The sequence below is a fragment of the Pezoporus occidentalis genome, unplaced genomic scaffold, assembly GCF_034315485.1.
Source record: "Pezoporus occidentalis ecotype Australia unplaced genomic scaffold, CSIRO_AGI_Poc_V1 ctg136, whole genome shotgun sequence".
Taxonomy (NCBI): domain Eukaryota; kingdom Metazoa; phylum Chordata; class Aves; order Psittaciformes; family Psittacidae; genus Pezoporus; species Pezoporus occidentalis.
In genome coordinates this window covers 281491-299281 of record NW_026913168.1, presented here as the reverse complement: position 1 = coordinate 299281, position 17791 = coordinate 281491, and the positions used below count along the sequence as shown (strand labels likewise).

Sequence of the window (17791 nt, the reverse complement as noted above, 5' to 3'; positions counted from 1 at the left end):
CAGTATAATCTGCATCCATGACGCCTTACTATGAATCCACATTCACTTTCTGATAAAATACCATTTGAACAAGGAGCAAAGAAGCAAATACATGTCTGATTTTCACTTTACATCATGAGCTAGTTTCTAATGAATATCCCGGTACACTCCTTTCTGGGGTAACGTTTTAATATCCAGTTCCCTTCTCTGCTTTAGGCCTTATGAGTTGTCAGTACTTTATGAACATTATGTAAAAATTACCTGTAATAAAGAGGTAATCATCCAATATGACTTGAATAATAGCCTGAATATGATATATCAGTGACTTTGAGAGATTTTGACAAACAGAAAGGGAATTCAAAGAGCAATTAAGTTAGTTAAGGGATTGCAGTGATTGATTTATGATGACAAATTAAACTAATTCAGTACCCATATAGCATGGCCAAATGCTGTTTAATGAAGGATCCAAAAAGTCTAGAACTACTTAAAGGATAAAAATAACCAGATGGGAAAGTGGAGGATTCCCAGGGTGCGCCTATTCCTAGGAATTGAGCTACAAGACATTGAACGATGTTGAGAAAGTGAATCTGGCCCATTTCTTTCTTCAAAATATTATGCAAATGGAGCCACTTAATGATACATATTCCAGCTCCGAAGTGGGTTTTTATTATGCAAATACACCTCTGCCACCTCAGTACAAGTTGCCATAACTTTGCCACTTAAATGAAAAATCAGTATTTCCACTAAATTCAGGTACCTTAGTAGGAATGTTGGCTTTGCACCTACCATTGTGTGAAAGACAGAACAGATCACCAACTGATCAACTGTAAAAAGTGACTCAGGAGCCCAGTGAAATCCCTGTAAGTAGCAGAGCTTGCAGCTTAATGGTGGAGTGATGGTTGTTGTGCAGGTGTAGGGAGAGGGGAATATTGACAGTGAAAATAACTTCTTTAAATTGAATTCAATTCAGAATTATATTGTCCCTTTCTCTCAATGAAGAAGGGGGGCAGATTCACCTTCCTGTACAGCCTGACCATTAGGGTAGCTTTCTGGCATGCAGGAGAATGCAGTTCATGTCCTCTCTGGCTTGTTTGTTATAAGGATTTAATTTAAATTGACCTTACAGATCCTTCACCACTGGACTTGGTTGAGATTGGAGGTCACTCTTTCTCCTCTTGAAGCTGTTCCATTGTGTATGAAAATACTAAACTCTCATGGGGTTGAAAGAAATCAAGCAAAAGCACTTGGTTGCCTAGTACTGAGGGCAGTGACTCAAGAATTGTGCTATCAGAATGTGAGTCAGTGCTCTAATAAGTATTTTTATTATTTGGTAAAGCTTGAAATGTTTGGAAGATGCTCTCTAAGAACAGGGAAGTACAGGAAGATCTATTGACCTGGAACACTGGGAGAAGGAGGCTAAGCATCGATCTACCTTACTCAGGGGAGGATGATGCCACAGCCTAACCCCTGGAATATGTCAGGAGGGTGCAGAGCTGCATGGGGTATGGACATCAGTGAGCTGTTTCAGATCCCAGATGCTCCTATCAGACTGTTGCTTTTCCCTGATGTAGCAGGTCTGCTGAAAAGCCAGGAGCTCATTAGCCCAGCTGCAAATGCAGTTAGATGCACGCTGGATTTTTTAGATAGCTCTTTTGGAGTAGTTCAGGGTACATTTTTTGCAGTATAACAATATTGGGATGGAAACTAAGTAATGCAAAATTCTGGCTTAACCACAGAAAAATTCCCTACTGTGAAGCTCATCCCCAAAAGGCCGAACTGTTCTGGTGTGTGACTTCTGATTTCCATAACTCCGGAGAGTTGAGGTCATCACTTTGCAAAGTGCCTCCAGAATTCAGCATCCAACTTAGAACATCTTACTCAGCGAGGCTGGAGGATCTGTTCACAGGATATCACTTCCTAGCTGGGTACCCAGAAATCACTGACTGGAGAACCATTTGCTGTGTGCTTCAGAATGGAAAATGGAACACAATTGAGAGGCCATCGCTGGAGTACTCTAGGGTATTGCAAAGCTCACCAAGATTTAGGTGGGATGCTTAGCTAAGGATAATAGCCCAGGCACTCTCTTAAGCAGCTATTTATCCTGCTGCTGGTGTTAGCTGTTTTCTGCTATCTGGAACAGAAAGTACAGGTGCTTCAGTCAGCCTCATTAGCACCATGACACAAGCTATTAAAATTGTCTTTGTAATGAAAAACTAGTTCAGGGAGCCTTCCTAGCTGCCTGACTATTCCTACAATAGTGAAATTAGAAAGGCAAATCATAAACAATGTTGCAGGCATCAGGAAGCAACATCATTAGAGATGCCCTTGGATGCCATTTACCTGCCTCAACAGCGTTGTTTGGCGCCCATGGGTTTGAGTTATGTTATTACTGAAGAGGCTGGGCTTCATGGCACATTTATAGCAGAGAGATTGTTTGTTCAGCAGTCTTCTGCCGTTGCGTCCAACCCTATCAGCTGTGCTGCTTCTTTCAAAGACTTCTGTTGCGTGGTCTGTGCATTGCTATGGAAGGGATGCAGTGATGTCTCATTTAGTGTCTGTACTCCTGTGGTGGTGCAGGAAGCTGAGGAATCCCTAGCTAGCTTTCTTCCATCTCAATCAGGTAATGAACCATGCTGTTGAGATGCACCATGCTGTTTATATGTGACAACATACATGATGAGAGAGAAAAACCTAAGTCCTGACTTGTTTGTGGTCATTAGAAACCCCATAATATGTCCTGGAAAACCAGGTGAAACTGGGCAGCTTGATTGAGCCTCCTGCTCTAGTAACACACTTTGGCAATTATATTCTGCCTAATTAAAAATACTCTTTGCAGACCCAGAGAGATAATTGATTTTTTTGCTCTTTGTCCAGAAGAAATTATCATCTTCATCAGCTTAGTTGGCGGAGCCACTTTGTCTGCTCTTCCCCTGTGGTGTGCAGAGCAATCCTTTCTTCTCTTGCCAGTGGGGTCACTGGGGCTGCTAGAAATACTTTGGATTCATTTGGGTGCAGGTACCTCTCTGGGGTACAGATGTGTTCAACTGATTGTCATGGTAGACATCCAAAACCTGTAGGGACGCTGAATTCCCAACCTGAAAAGTTAAAGAAGACCCCTGATGGCAGAGCTTGTATTTCATTCTGTTAGTGTATGGAGCAAGTGATCAGCACCCTCTGAAACAGAGAGCAAATATCATTAAAGTGTTATATACCTTTTAATGGGAAAAGCAGTACCAGGATGGGCAAAGCTAATGTTTGCCTTACTTTTGGACTGGCCCATTTTTTCACTTGTGGCTTTGCTGAAATCAGTAATGGCTTTGCTCCCAGAATGTAACCTGAATATCTCCGGGAGTGGAGAGAAGCAGTCATTGAAAAACATGCCACCATAACTCCATTATTAGCGAAAGCCCTTTTCTGTTGCTTGTGCCAGGGAAGTTAAAAAAGCAAAAACTGAAAAAAGAACCCCACCATTGAACTAAACAGAGTCTTAAGCAGTGGTAAACAAAATGTAGTTCCTTTGTGGTTGATTTTTATCCAGCTGCAGCCAAATATCAAAGCGATATCAAAGGAAAGCTACCCATTAATTAATTCAGACTGGCTTCACAAAGCAAGCTGGAGCTTTTGCTGATATCTGATTCTGACAACTTCCTAATCTTCACAAGTTGTCATTAAGAGTGGCATTAAAGCAGTCTGCAGTCAATCCCAGCTCTCGCCCATTGTAGCTCAGAGATGGGCTATCTCCCGTCGCAGGAGGAGGGGGGGATGCTCAAGCAGGGGTTAGAATAAGCAACTTTGCTTCTTTGCAAATGGAATTTGCAGTGTATCAGGGAATCTCATGAATACATTGCCTCTGTCATTCATTCTACGAATGCTCACCCAATCCCACTTGCAGCCATTACAAGTTGCAGGGAGTGGAAATTTTCTCTTCTGAAAGAGAAACACAAGGAAAAAACAGAGAGGGGAAAAAAAAGAAAGAAGCTGATGTCTGAAAGGAATAATTGGAAGACTGTAATGATCTCTAAGAAAGTATGAATAGAGCCTTATGACTGTTTTCAAGATAGAGAACTTAGGATTCTGGGCGGAATAAGATTGTGGAAAATAAGATACAAATCAGAGGGTAAGATTAATTTTAAACTAAGAAGAACTTTAAGCAACCTAGTCTAGTAGAAGGTGTCCCTGCCCGTGATAGGGCGTTGGAATTGGATGAGCTTTAAGGTCCCTTCCAACCCAAAACATTCTGTGATTGTATGAACTGAAAGCCAGGCACCTCCATAAGTGAAGCTTGTAATTCCACTGTGAAAATAAACAAAACGCTCCCGTGTTCCTTACTGCCACCAGGATCTTTCAATGGGATTACAGCCTCATGCAGAGATGCGAGGTATGTGATACCTTTGTATTCCTATTCAGCTGCGAATGGCTCAAATGACTGAAGGGAGTCTGTGTTCCAGGCCACCACTTGAGCAAGTATCTGCCAGAGAGCAACTAATGCTATTTTGTGGCCAATTCATGAGGATACCTTAGAGGAAAATATGCTGTGTTATTATACAGTATGTTCATTTCCAGTATTGTGAGGAATACAGAGACGATAAATGCCTTTGTGGGAGTACCCTCACCACAGCAGCATGGATGTAGATGATGCATTTATTTCCTCCAGGGACAAGCGCTGCCCAAATACTGTTGACAAATGGGAATTCTTTTTGATTGTGCACAGAGCTGAGGATCTACCATCATAAATAAAACTTAGATCAAGTATCAGGAAAAAACAGTATCTGCCCAATTAGAATAATCTTCTAAAGGAAACAAAGGTAAATCCCAGTCCTTACAGGCATTTGAGGTAGGAAAGGATTAGAAAATATGTGATAGGCAGTAATCCTGTAGTGGCATTAAGTCATTCGAGATGAACTACTGGATTTTGTCATCTCTCATTTCTGCAGTTAGTAAGAAGTGAAAGAATTTACTATGCTTGCATGAATATAGAATCCTCCTATTTGTACAAAAATATATGATTAACCCAAAAATAAAGACATTGGTAAGTAAGGGCTACAGTCAGTTTAAATGCTGTGCTTACACACTTACGTCTGGGTGGCTCTGAGGGTTGCTCAGGCAGGCGTGTCGCTTGCCTCTTGTGACCCTATTCACTTTGCAAAGAACAACAAGGGTTTATCCCAGTTTAGAAGTGTCCTGATAGCTAACAGCTCTCACGTCTGGCACTTGTCTTCCTCGCTGTTAATGTGACAGCCAGAAATAGAGGGTGTGACTTGGTGAAAATGTCTTTTCTGCACCCATGCCGTCCTCCCCTGTGCTTTCGTTGCCTTCTGCTGCCTTCACTGAAGCTGCAGCAGCCCTCAGGCTGCATTAGCCCTGCTCAGAATAAACAGCATACGCCAAGAAACCAGGAGTTCAAGACTTCCCGTAGCTCCAAATGCTCCCTTTGGAGCAGGTAGGATGAATGATGTAAGAGCTTTTCGCTCAGTTGGTTTTATCAGAGGACCTTGCTGATAGCTCTGGGTGGCCTCCAGCTGTTCCACCTGAAGCCATCTCTGCAAAGAGATTTCTTTGACCTTTAGGCAAGTTGTGCATAAAGATGTTACTCACGGGGCACAGCACAGAGAAAACTTCTAAATGAGTAGGATAGCAATATAAGGAATAAGTAAGAGAAGGCAACTTTCCACATACTGGCATTTACAGTGCCTACAGGAACCATGATGGTGCTTTTTCAAGAGAATCAAGGGGCCCAGTCTGTGGAAAAAATGCATTAAGGTTCATATTTGGGGTCAGGTGTTAGTTGAGAGCTTTACAGATGGGTGGAGGCAGGTTGATTTTGGCCTTCCTGTTCCTGATACTGTCCCTTTTACTAATGAAAGCTTAATCACAGCTCAGTCCAGATACCACCGCCAGCTGGAACTGACTCATTCTTCAAAAAATATACGTTTCTGCTAATGTTGTCCATGTTTTTCCTTGTTTGTTTAACTTCCCAACCAATGAATTTAAATACATTAGAATTCCTTCAGATTAGCATCATAAATGTATATTGCATGTTTAGTATGAATAAAAAATACTTCCCTCCTCCCAAACAAAACACTGGCAAAGTACATCAGCTACAGAGATGCAAACAAAAAACAACCTTAAAGAGAATGAGTTCATACAAAGGGTGGTTAAAAATTACATGGTTACTTAATGTGATTGTGGCTGCTCTTTGTAATTGTGCGTATACACAGCTAGAGGGTCATCTTTTCATGTGGACAGTGCCTGTTCGTGTATGGTTGTGGCTGGAGACTGCAATAACATTCTGTTTTCATAGGTGGATCAAATATCAAGCTATCTTTTTTTTTCATTCTCTTTCCACAGCCAGATTATTTCGCCACTGCAGAGTATTGGCATAACACCGGGAGCTTTTATTTGGATGCTGATACTGGATAGTTGTGGAAAATTCCTGTAACTTCAGCTCATGGAGAGCTTAAATAGAATTTATGAGCCATATCCTCATTTGGCGTAACATATTATGGCTCTGCTGGTTAAACAATAAAACTGTACTGCTTACCCAGCTGATCACAGTCAGGCAAGGAGGATTTTTGACATCTTCATTCAAAAACCCTTTTCTACCTGAACGCTTTGGCTATTCCCTGCAATATTTAGAGGGGCATGCTGTTGACAAGTAGCTGGGGATTAGTCTGTGTTTGGTAGCAGGGAGGAATTTGATTGCCTGCCTGACTGCTGGAAAGGTGGGAATTACGGATCAAGACTTGTATTCAGGACTCAGAACTGCTCTACACCTTTGCTAAGTGAAAACAGCAGCAGCCCCACGTCATCGGTGCCAACTCTTTGTTTAAATTGTACGCTTTGGTCTAATTTAAAAGGTAGAATTTTGATAGAAGTTATAATTTTGATGCTTTTGGGGTTTATTTTAGACTTACCTCAATCACACTTTTTTAGCTGGATGTTCTTGCTGGTACATTGTAATGCAAATATGACAGCTTTTCAAAAAGAACTTTAAAAAAAAAAATAAAATCCCATAGCCTAGAATTTGAGTTTTGTACCTGATGATAGACTCTACTTTCTCTCAGAAGAGGGGACCAAGTGTGTTGTTGGATCAAGGTGACCTTCCATGCTGCAAAAAGAGTCAGGCAACATTTCAGAAAGGCAGGAAAGCATAGTCAGGGGCTAAGATCTACTTGGTAAATGAACAGAAAAATCTGTGATGTGAAATTGAAGGAGTGGTTGAAGCTGTTTTTTCTCTATTGAGTGGAGCCCCAAAATGGAGAAGATAAGTGTAGATGAGATAACATTGTAAAGAAACAGAGGAGCCCCTAAGGCCGGGTTGGACAGAGCCTTGGGTGACATGGTTTGGTGTGAGGTGTCCCTGCCCATGGCAGGGGGCTGGAACTGGATGATCTTAAGGTCCTTTCCAACCCTAACTATGCTATGATTCTATGAAATGTTTCTGTCGCTAGTCATTCCATTTAAAGGGTTACTTCCTTAATTTCAGCTTGGCAAAGGTAAAGGATATTGCTGAGCATAATCACGTGGTGTTTTCCCAGAGCACAGTTCACGGAGGAGACAGTACATGCAAGCGCAGAACAGCATATATCTTAAAATAGCAAAGGGGCTTGCAAAGCAAGCATTTAATATCCTGGTAGCCATGCCCTCAGTCACAGCAAGTTTGTGTTTTTCATTACAAAAGCCATTGCATGTTTTTAAAAGCCTTTCATTTAAACCCAGTTTATTCACAGTCATTAGCAGCCTAAAGAGAGCTTACTTTATTTTTGTTTAATATTGTGTTCCGAGGAGGAGAAGAAGGGGGTAGAGGATTGCTTTGTTTTCCTCACAGGTTTCTAAAAGTCATCCTAGATGTTGATGTGATATCAGAGCGATTTATGTGGAAAGGGAGGCGTTCATGTGGCCCAGGCTCAAACATGAGCACCTGAAAATGGTGCCCGCAGCGTGAGCTACTTGAAGTTTTCTGTTTGGCAGCAGGAGAGGGTTTTTTAAGGTGGGAATATTATGTTGAGTCTTCACAGATTCTGAAGTCATAAATGAGAAGGGCAAACTCCCCTGAGCATGCCCTCAGGAGCCGGTGCTTCCTAAGCAGGGGGATTTTATTTTTGTTGAGGAAATGTGAAATATGCCTCTTCAGACCACTAAAGTAAGCACAAGCCTGTGCTTTGCTGCCTCCCCCATCTGGGATAGTTAAGGGACCTCTGTTTCATTCCCATGGTAGGCGGAAAGACTTCATAGAAGATGAGATAATAGGTAGCATGTTTTGGCTTTGCTCTAGCTCTGTTTTCCAAATGCTAGTATGGGGGAAGTGCTCTTAGATTTGAAGGAAAAGTACTCCTTTTTAAGTCTGAACCTCCTGTTGACTTCTGGAAACCAACACCCAACTGGGGAGACGGACACAAATACGGCTTCAGAACACTTGAGTCATGTCCAGTGGGACATTGACTGTAAAGCCTGTGTCATGCTGGGAATTGAGTCTTGGCATCATAGGTCGTGCTCAGCAAATCCACCCAGGCACAAGGCTGCGTTAATTATTAGCTGAGATCCCCAACCCACAACAGCTTCACTGGCATTTGGTTCCTCCAGCTATCCTGGATGTCTGCTTCAGGTTCTTACGTTACATCTTGAGTAGGGTATCTAGGGAGTAGTGTTCTAAAACAAAACCTGCTTGTGTGGAGTACACCAGCTCATTAATGCCTTACCTACACCTGGTGATAAAACTACAAGATGTTGGCTTGAGAGATTTGGCTTTGGTCGTGGAATAACCCCAGATAAATCATGTCTAGCCTCTGTGCCTTTTTTCCCTCCTTGTCTTTCCTTTCTGCTAGAAAGAGATAGCAGCAGTAAGCACCTCACAATGGTGTCGGAAGGAGAAATCAATTAGAGCATGAGGAACTCGGGTTCTGCTGCGGTGCGGACAGCTCACCTGCCTCCGGTCGGATAGTCACTGTGGGCCATGCCGTGCCTCCCCACATGAGGCTGGGCAAGTTGACGCTTCAGTGCCCTTCATTTTCCACTCAGAAATGTGGGCAGTGATTTTTGCTCCTCGCAGTTACCTTGAATGGGTGTTAAAACTCAGTCAATTAATGTCATGGGGAGTTTTCTTGTCTTTCTGCGCCTTATCATTTTAATGCAAGGGGGGCGGGGGGAAATGAACACTTTGGCGTGCAAATTTCAATTGGCAAAATGTCAACAAAAGTTATTGCTGCTGCAGATGAGATGGATAACTCTTGCTGTTAAAATAATATCTGATGTTTTGCTCGGATGTCTAATGGATTTGCTTTGTAAGAATGGATGATACAAAATATCCCCAAGGCATTATTCCCAACAAGATATAGAAGCCCACTGAATGTCTATTTTTAGGATTCAATAGGTTCTGTAAAGGCTCATTTGTTTGAAGAGAAGCTAGTTAATCACTCTGGTTTCCGTGTGATTTTGAAGAGAGAAATTTTGGTACTACCTCTGCTTCCTTATCTCGGCTCCGTTTGGCTCAAGTGTGTCCTGGAGTTGTTGCCATTTGTGTGGGTGGTGAGAAATGAAGGAATTAAATAAATGGAGTAGAACTGCTAACAGAGCAGCAGTAGTTATTTGTACATTAGGAAGCGAAGTCGTCACTTCTAAGACCGCCAACTTTTTCATTTCTATATCAGGGTACCACTTCTAAAGGAGACGGCGTGTTATAGCCTAATTAGTAAATGTATGGGAGGAACAGCAGGATGCAGGGCTGCCTGTGGAAGGAATCGCTGGAATATTATTATTATTATTATTATTATTATTATTATTATTATTATTATTATTATTATTATTTTAAAACGCATTGGTTTTAGTCTCTCAAGCTAATGTTCAATTTAACTTGAATTTAAAACACGGAGTGTAGAGGATTGCAAATGACTGAGCTGGAAAGCTTCCAATAGTCATTGAATTTCAGCAGTTCCTGCGTTATCCGGTAAAAGAAACAACTTGTTTTAAGCAAGCTATATGCTTGTTTCTGTGCTCTAAATAGAAAATAATGATGTTACGCATTACTGCATGAACTATATTTGGCATCCACCAGCAATATTCATTTTCCTCTGCTTTTCTCCCTTCCTTCTTCGCTCTCTCCTTTTCTCTCTCTCTCCAGCATATGCATGTATATATGTCTGATGGTAATCTAGGATGCCAAGTAACAGACCACATTCCTCTACTACTAAAATTGTATGAATACCTAACACGGTTTAAATCCCTTAAATTGGGATTTATGAAAGGATGACAGCAAACAATCTTCTGACTATGCCATCGCTCAGGCAGCTACAGCTACTGCTTTGCATTTATTTGTGAGAGTCTATGTGATGGATGGGCATTTGTCCTCCTTTTACCTGTGGATAAACTAAGGAAAATGACTTAAACCAAGAATGGGAATCCAAAGCCCTGCCTGCACCAGTAAAGCAAGTAGGACCACAACACTGGTCTCAGTACCAGTTAACACTTTCCTGTCCAGTGTCTGGGCATATTTGGGGGAATAAATTGAATAGATACTGGTCCCCCTAAGCAGTATGGATGGACGAGGGCATCCTGCTTTAAGAGGAAGGTGAAGTATAGCTGTGAAAATGGAAGCTGTGCCACATCACTTCTCTTAAGAACCAGAGAGTGGTCCCTTGCCTCTTTTATTCACTAGTATTTATTTGGCCTCAGAAACTGTCCCCAGTTCCTGGAGAAGTTCACTGAAGCTACAGCCAGATATTGACTGTGTAATTCAAGTTAGTTTGACCCTAGAGAAGTCATTCTAAACAGTTCTTTTCAATAGGAAAATACACCTCTTTCACTGCTGGGAAACTTGTATTACTTGTGAGTCACAAGGGTTTAAAAAAGCAAAACCAGTTGGCATTAAAAGGATTCTACTGAGAAACCTGATAGCTGATAGCTGAAAGCTGAAACAAGGGGCTGGGGGGGTGTGTGTAGAGGGGTCTCATCATTAGGTAGTCCAGAAAAACAGTGATCTCTGAAGACAGTGAAAATCATTTCATTCTCTGGTGCTTAAGGACCATATTTTCTTCTTCCCCATTCTTTTGGTAGGTCAGTACATTCCTTCCTGACTTCCAGACTCAGTGAAGGTGTTAAGGGACCTGGCAAGTAGAGATTTGGGTTCTTCTTTTCCTTGGACTACGTGCTCTAATTAAGCTGCACTCACTAATTGGATCAGGAGCTTGGAGAAAACTTTAAATTCATTCCCAGACCAGAGTCAGGCAAAGAAAGTAAATTTTTACCACTTATTCTTCCCCCAAGAAGAATATTAGGATTTTATTAAGGTCTGACATTTCTTCTCTCTCCCACATCCTCTCCTGCCATTTTACAATTCTGAAACGTACAGACTGTGAAAGAAATCCCCTTTGGCTTCAACAATGATTAATGCTAGCAAGAAGCAAGTCCCAGAGTACTATAGATGACAAGATACATGCAGGCTGTCATCATTTAATCCTACTGCAGTTAGTTTGGTTTGGATGTTACCCGAATAACCCAAGTTCTTCAAATTTACCCTTTGCTTGGGGGAAGGTTTAGCTCAATTCTCTGTTGTGTTTCCTTATGATGCTGTCTGCAAGGGTGACAGGTAAGGGACAAACTGAGCAGGAGCATGGCTAGAAACCTAGAGCCGCGGCAGATGACAGGGAAGAGAGGAACGGGACAGGTCTGAAGAGGGCTACGAGCTCTAGAAATCTACTAATGGCTTTAGAGGGTTGCAGCAAGACAATGAGAGGAATGGTAAGGGGTGAGGAGTCACGGATAGCGTCCTCCACACACATCCCCCAGACTCCCATGGTGTAAAGTCACACTCTGCTTAACTTCGGAGGGCTTTCAGGAGATGGTCTTCAGCTGACATACTGAGCTGTGGGAAGGTTTAGGTACATTTGGGCTCCTTTCTTGCCAAGTGGTTTTCTTTCTTCAAGGCATGAGGAATGACAGGAACAAGGCACATGCAGTCTGCCACAGCAGGAATGGAGAATAAAAGCCACTAATGGATGTAGTAACAGTGTATGAAGGTGTTTTTTCAATGGGCCATAAAATAATTATTTTCCTCATAGTCTAATTACGTGGTCAGAGTTTCAGAGGCACTGAGGGCACCCACATTTCACAGACTCAGAACAGCTGCAGCAAATTGAGCCCGTCAGCTCCTTCATCTTCACTGAAAGGCATTTCCTGCTTTTTAATCACCCGAGTCCTCTGTAAGACAAACATACTCACATAGGTAACAAAATACCTCTCACTGAACCAACTGAGATGGATCATTTAGAGTGTTGACTGCCTTGGCCTACAAACCTTGCTTCACCTGCAGAAATTACTGCTTGCAGGAAGTCTTTAGCCTACCTAGATCAGCTGAGTGCCCATTTCTCTTCAGAAAATGAATGGAAAGCAGGTGCCCAAAAGCCTTTCCACCAAATATATATAAGTGAGATGTAAGGCAAGGCAGTGGTGCTTCAGAGCATGCTGATCCCATGCTCAGCCATGCCTGGAGACATCTCTTCCCCATTCACCAATCACTTAAGATTACTTAAGAATGCTTAAGATTACACCTGATTCAAAGCATCCGCTGACTAAATACAAGCCATAAGCTGATCACCTTGTACAATGTGCAAGCACACAATAGTAATCACAGCTAATGACTCTGCTAAATGCTAGGCTGCACACACCTCCTTGTTTGGTGTTTGTTTTGTATACAGAAGGTAACATCGACTGAATAACAAGGATGCCAAGTTACAGATGGGGTTGTGGAATCATATTTGACAGGTGATTCGAGTAATCTGACAGAAATGATGACTTAATCACCACGACAGATTCCAAATTCCCAGATAGAATTCCACCCAGGTTAATCTAATTTCCTTGCAATATTTTTTGCCAGGAATAGACTCTTGGCTGGCTTGTTTTCTCTCATGCAGACGTCACACAGCTTTGACAAGAATGCAAATGGGTTGTGTTATTATTGTTGAAAAGATGACTTTGAGGCTCTAAAGCTGAGGAAGGTGCCTTTGCGAAGGTTTTGGGTTCCTCTGCTGTGTTTTCTCTAATGAAGTTATATTTACATATGGGGGGATGTACCCTGGAAAGAAAGGGAGAGGGGAAGATTTAACTAGTTAATTGTAATTCCAGGCCATGGCTGGGTCCTGCTGCTGCCCTCAACATAGCCAGTGGCCAGATTCTCATTGATTTCAGGGGGATTTGCAGGATTGCGTGTTTCACAACTGTTTTCTTCCCATTTGGTTCCCACCTCCTCAACCCTGCTTGGGATGTGCCCAAGGAGAAGCGGTGCTGTGCTTGGCCTCAGGCTTTCTGTGGCCTCAATAACAGCTCAGGCCATGGATGGAGGCCCCCCTTTGCTGTCAGCGCTGCCGCAAGGCACTGAGCAACCCTGGGCAGTGGGCATTTGCCTGCTCCTGGTTGTAAAAGAGTGGCATGGTGTGTTTTGAGACGCGGGGATAGAGAGCGTGGGTAGGTCATAACGTTTCTGGATGCACATCTGTGTTCAGTAGAGCTCTCTAAAACACTGCTGAGGAGATGCTGTTCCTTACAGCCTGTACTCCAGTCTGGTTTTGATATGCTTATGCCAGAGGAAAGTGTCCATGCTCAGAAAGAACTTGCCTGAGAGCTGTGCTGCTCTCCTTAACTATAAAGTCTGAGCACAGGATGATGTTAATGTCTGTAAGTTACTTAGTGCAGTTATTTTTCTTAGTCTTGCCTATTAATTGCAACTGTGCATTCATAAATACCACATTTTCATAAGCAAAGGTTTCTTTAAGCACAGAAGAAAATTTTTCCTGTTTTTCTAAGTGACAACATGACATACTGAGAAATCACTTACCTTGAGACCCATAAGTGTACGGCTTTGTGATGTATAGCTACAATAACAGCTTTCCGATTAAGACATGAAATCCGTCATTTCAGTAGACGACATGATTCTAGTGAGTGGCATCTAATTTGAAACAGGTTTATATCATCTATAATCTTTTGGAGGGCCTCGGAAGCACAGCTATTTTATTATTTTATAGCCTGCAGTTATACAAGCAAGATATAAAACGCACAGATTTTCTCTTTTGCTCATCGTAGAGTGAAAGGATAGTACCTATTTAGACTTTGCCCCTTTAATTTCCTTATTCATGGCACACTTCTTTGAGATTCATTCTTTTTTCTTTTCTTTCCTTTTCTTTTCTGCACCTACTTTTAAATATTTTATGGGTAGAGAGCTTATAATATGTATTGTCACGGCAGTTGTCTCTAGAGGTCAGCAATGAGTTTAATAATGAGATGCGAACCAGTGACTCTGTAAAACCCATTTCAGGTTATAAATGGCATGTTTTATTGAATCTAGTGTTAAAGGTTGTTAACGTATCAATTGGTGATGGTCAGGGTTAAACAAGCTTCAACACGAGCCCTCTTATGTTAGGTAGCTGTCAGTAACGTATTTTTCCACCACCTTCTTCGTCGAAGCCATGTTTGTGTATCGCATCCATTTTACCACGGTTATTCTTCAGTTTAAACTCTCCGGGCCTGACTCTTTTAGTAGTATTGCACCAATATAATCCCAAGGCATCACTCCTGACTTCGGCTTGCTGGTGCAAAGAGAGCATGGACCATGGGGTTTTAGCAGGAACTCCTGAAATAAGTCAAAACCCGGATGAAGCTTGCTTCTTGCTTTGTGAACAACAGATTGTTGACTTAGTGACTTAGTATTTGTTAGGTGACACTGGTCTTTATCTTGTGACCCTGGGGCTGCAAAAATAACTTTTTCACATGCACTTGGTCCAAAGTGTTTTTCTCTGGTTCAGGCAGTTTGAAAAAGTGAAAGGTTTTAACACTGTTAGAGTTGCCTTTATTCAAAATAACTCCACTTAGGGGCATATAAGTGCAGCTAGAGAGAGCGCGATAGATTCTCTGCCACAAAATGTATGTAGCAATGGATTTGGGTTGGGTTTTTCTCCTTTATATTCCCAAATTTACAATATTCGGTTTTCTTTCTTCTGTTTTCTTGCCGCTCATTTCTCCTCAGAGATGTCAATATATGCAACTATCTCGCGGAACACGTTACATCTTTTTCCTTCTTTCACTTTTCTGCTTGCTGAGTGGACATACTGCATCACATTCCCATGAATTTGAAGTCTCCTGCAGTGCCCGCTGTATTGTTGATGCCAGTATAAACGTTAAGCACTAGTTAAAGCAGAGAAAAATAAAAGTTCGCTTTTTTCTATAAATTAGATCAAATAAGAGTGGTGGCAGACAAGTGCTGGGCTACTAAAGTCCATTTGGGAAACAAATGATTCAAAGAGAACAGAATTGTTAAAATTGAGGCAAATTTGTGCATCCTGGTGACTACATCCACTGTGTGGCTTTGCCTTTTCCTTAGGGCACAGTGGGGAGCTTTGCAAGCAGTACAAGGAATGCATCGATTCAAAGGGCTGGGGAGCATTCTGAACTTTGAGTAAATCTTACAGGAACATTCACAGCCATACTTGATGTTTTCTAAAGAATCTAGTAACTGCGTCCCTGGAGGTTAAGTGGCTCCACCAGAAGCAATGCAGATTTGGTCTTCTGAGCTGCTTTGAAAGCACATTTAAAATGGGTGCATGGATGTTCTATCCTGCTCCGCTGGTTTTGTTTCCCAAAGTTTGCCATAGTAGTCTTTTAAACCAGAATTGCCTCTGACATTTTCAGGCAATACTCTGTTCTGCTGCACTGAGAAATGATAGAAAAGCAGAGAGAGCATAGGTTTTTACTTGCTCACATGAAATGGTGAGGATTTGCTGAGGAGAGAAAAGGCAGCGTGTCCCTGCTGCTGCTGGAAGGTTTGTGCAGTCAAATCCCTGCAATTCTGCAGGCCCCTATGAAAGAAAATAAAAGTGGGGTTTTTATTGTGAGCTTAAACATCTCCCACATTGAAACTCAATGTGAGGTCAGTTCTGAAGGCGTCTGTGAAACTGCCACAGAATTTCCCTGCATCCGTCAGAGTGGACATGCAGCTGGCTATAACCAGTGTCCAGTTGAAAAGCCACACACTGATCAGAGGGAGCTCATCTGTTGTGTTGCTAGTCCTGAAACAAAAGAAAACACCATTCATAAAATACTTGCTGGAGTTACCAACAATTCAGTGGAGCATCATTTAGTAATGGAAGCCGAGGACACACTGTATGGAGTGTGCCAAGGTGGGATGATGCTGTGTGATGCTCAGCACAGCATGAAATCAGGAGCAGGTTTCTTTTGCAGTAAGAGTTACATGAATGGAGGAAGAGGCTGAAAAGCAAAATGTATTGGGAGTTTTTATGGAAACCAGAGTTATGCCGTGTTGTGAAGGAAGCTTTATGAATGAATGTATAATGCATTCTAAAAACAAAGTGTAATAAACAGTTATAGAAGTTATTATAGGAAGCGCGAGTCTGTTCCTCTTCAGTCCTGAGAGAATCAGCACGTTTTTTTAATTACAAGCAAAGTTCATTTGTCAAACTCAACTCCTCTGAGTATGTTTGAAATGCTTGCTAGCTCTTAAATTACTTGAAAATTCTATCTTGGTTTTGGCAGTAGCTGAGCTCAAGGAAAAGAAGTTGGTAAAACAGAAACCAAGCATGCCATAAACTAATGAGGGCTGTAACTTTAGAGGTTTTCTGAAACTAGATACAGCAAATTAAAGTTTTATATGAGTCCTATGGGCCCAATAATCTATTTTTTTTTAATCTTCCTGCTTATAAAATGTTTCTTTACCATTTTATTTTTTCTTAAAAGCCTACAATATAGTGTTATTTTGAATTTATATCATTTCAGCATGTTTAGTGTTAATCATGTATCTTTTTAGCCCTTCATTAGAAACATGATTCTTGATTTTTTTATGACTATCCAACCTGCCTTACTCTTTTTCATTTTTGTTTTTAGATGCATCATCCTATTCAGATGAAACCTGCAGATAGTGAAAAGTCAAATGGTATGTGTTTAATTTATTTCTGCTTAATTCTAAACTAAAGTGAACACAACATTGTGAGAGTTTTTGCTTTACTTCTTGTGTGGTAAAAACGGTATCAGGCAGTTTGCCTACACCTGACATGTTGGGGAAGATGCTGACCTGCTCTCAACTCCCATTTACCCTCTGCTTTAAAGAAGGAAGTGTTCTGGAAAACAGTTTTCCTTGTACCTGCTGTATGTCACAGCCTGCCTCGCTGCATACATCTTTCCCTTGCGTTCACTTAGCAGTGAGGTGATGTGGGAGCACCTGGTACTGGTAAGATGGAGATGAAATTTTAATGGTGAAAATAAAAAAGAAAAGAAACAAACCCCATTCCTGTGTTAACGAACCGTGTAAGCAGCTGATGGGCCTCAAACATTTGTCTATAAAGTTAACTTTTAGAGAATGACGCTGTTCTGAATCTGAGCCAAATTTAGCTTTTAATTATATGCTTGGCTCTGAATTGGGAAACCCACCTTGCAGCTCTCTGTATACTTATTCCTCTCAGCACTTGTAAAATGAATGCTATAAAGACAGTAATATTCATTCAGAATACCAGTGTACTGCCTAAGTGGATGTATATGACATGCTAAATAGATGGCATGCTAAATCTATTAAACATGCCAGGTTTGTATATTCAAGGAAATAAGATAATCGAATGGTAACGCAACCTGGCTGTGTGTGACTCTTTAAAAATATATACATGTGTATATTTTGCCCCTTGATTTGTTCCTGTAATTTTCTAAAATGTATGTTAAAGATATCATCTGCCTTCTTAGATTGCAAGAGCTTCATTTTCCCACAAGGCCCACATAATCAGAGCTGGTTCCTCCAACAGGCATCTTTGCACCTCATTAATTAGTA

The 17791-nt window shown here is 41.5% G+C and overlaps 1 protein-coding gene across 14 annotated transcripts in view; it reads left to right on the top strand.

The window, feature by feature from the left end:
* CELF2 (CUGBP Elav-like family member 2) overlaps window positions 1–17791 on the top strand; it is a 563459-nt gene that overhangs the window by 466947 nt on the left and 78721 nt on the right. For all 14 annotated transcript variants that reach the window (XM_062609318.1, XM_062609307.1, XM_062609306.1 and 11 more), the window contains one exon: window positions 16861–16909. In XM_062609318.1, coding sequence (XP_062465302.1) covers window positions 16861–16909 — 49 coding nt within the window. The remainder of the gene's footprint in view (window positions 1–16860; window positions 16910–17791) is intronic.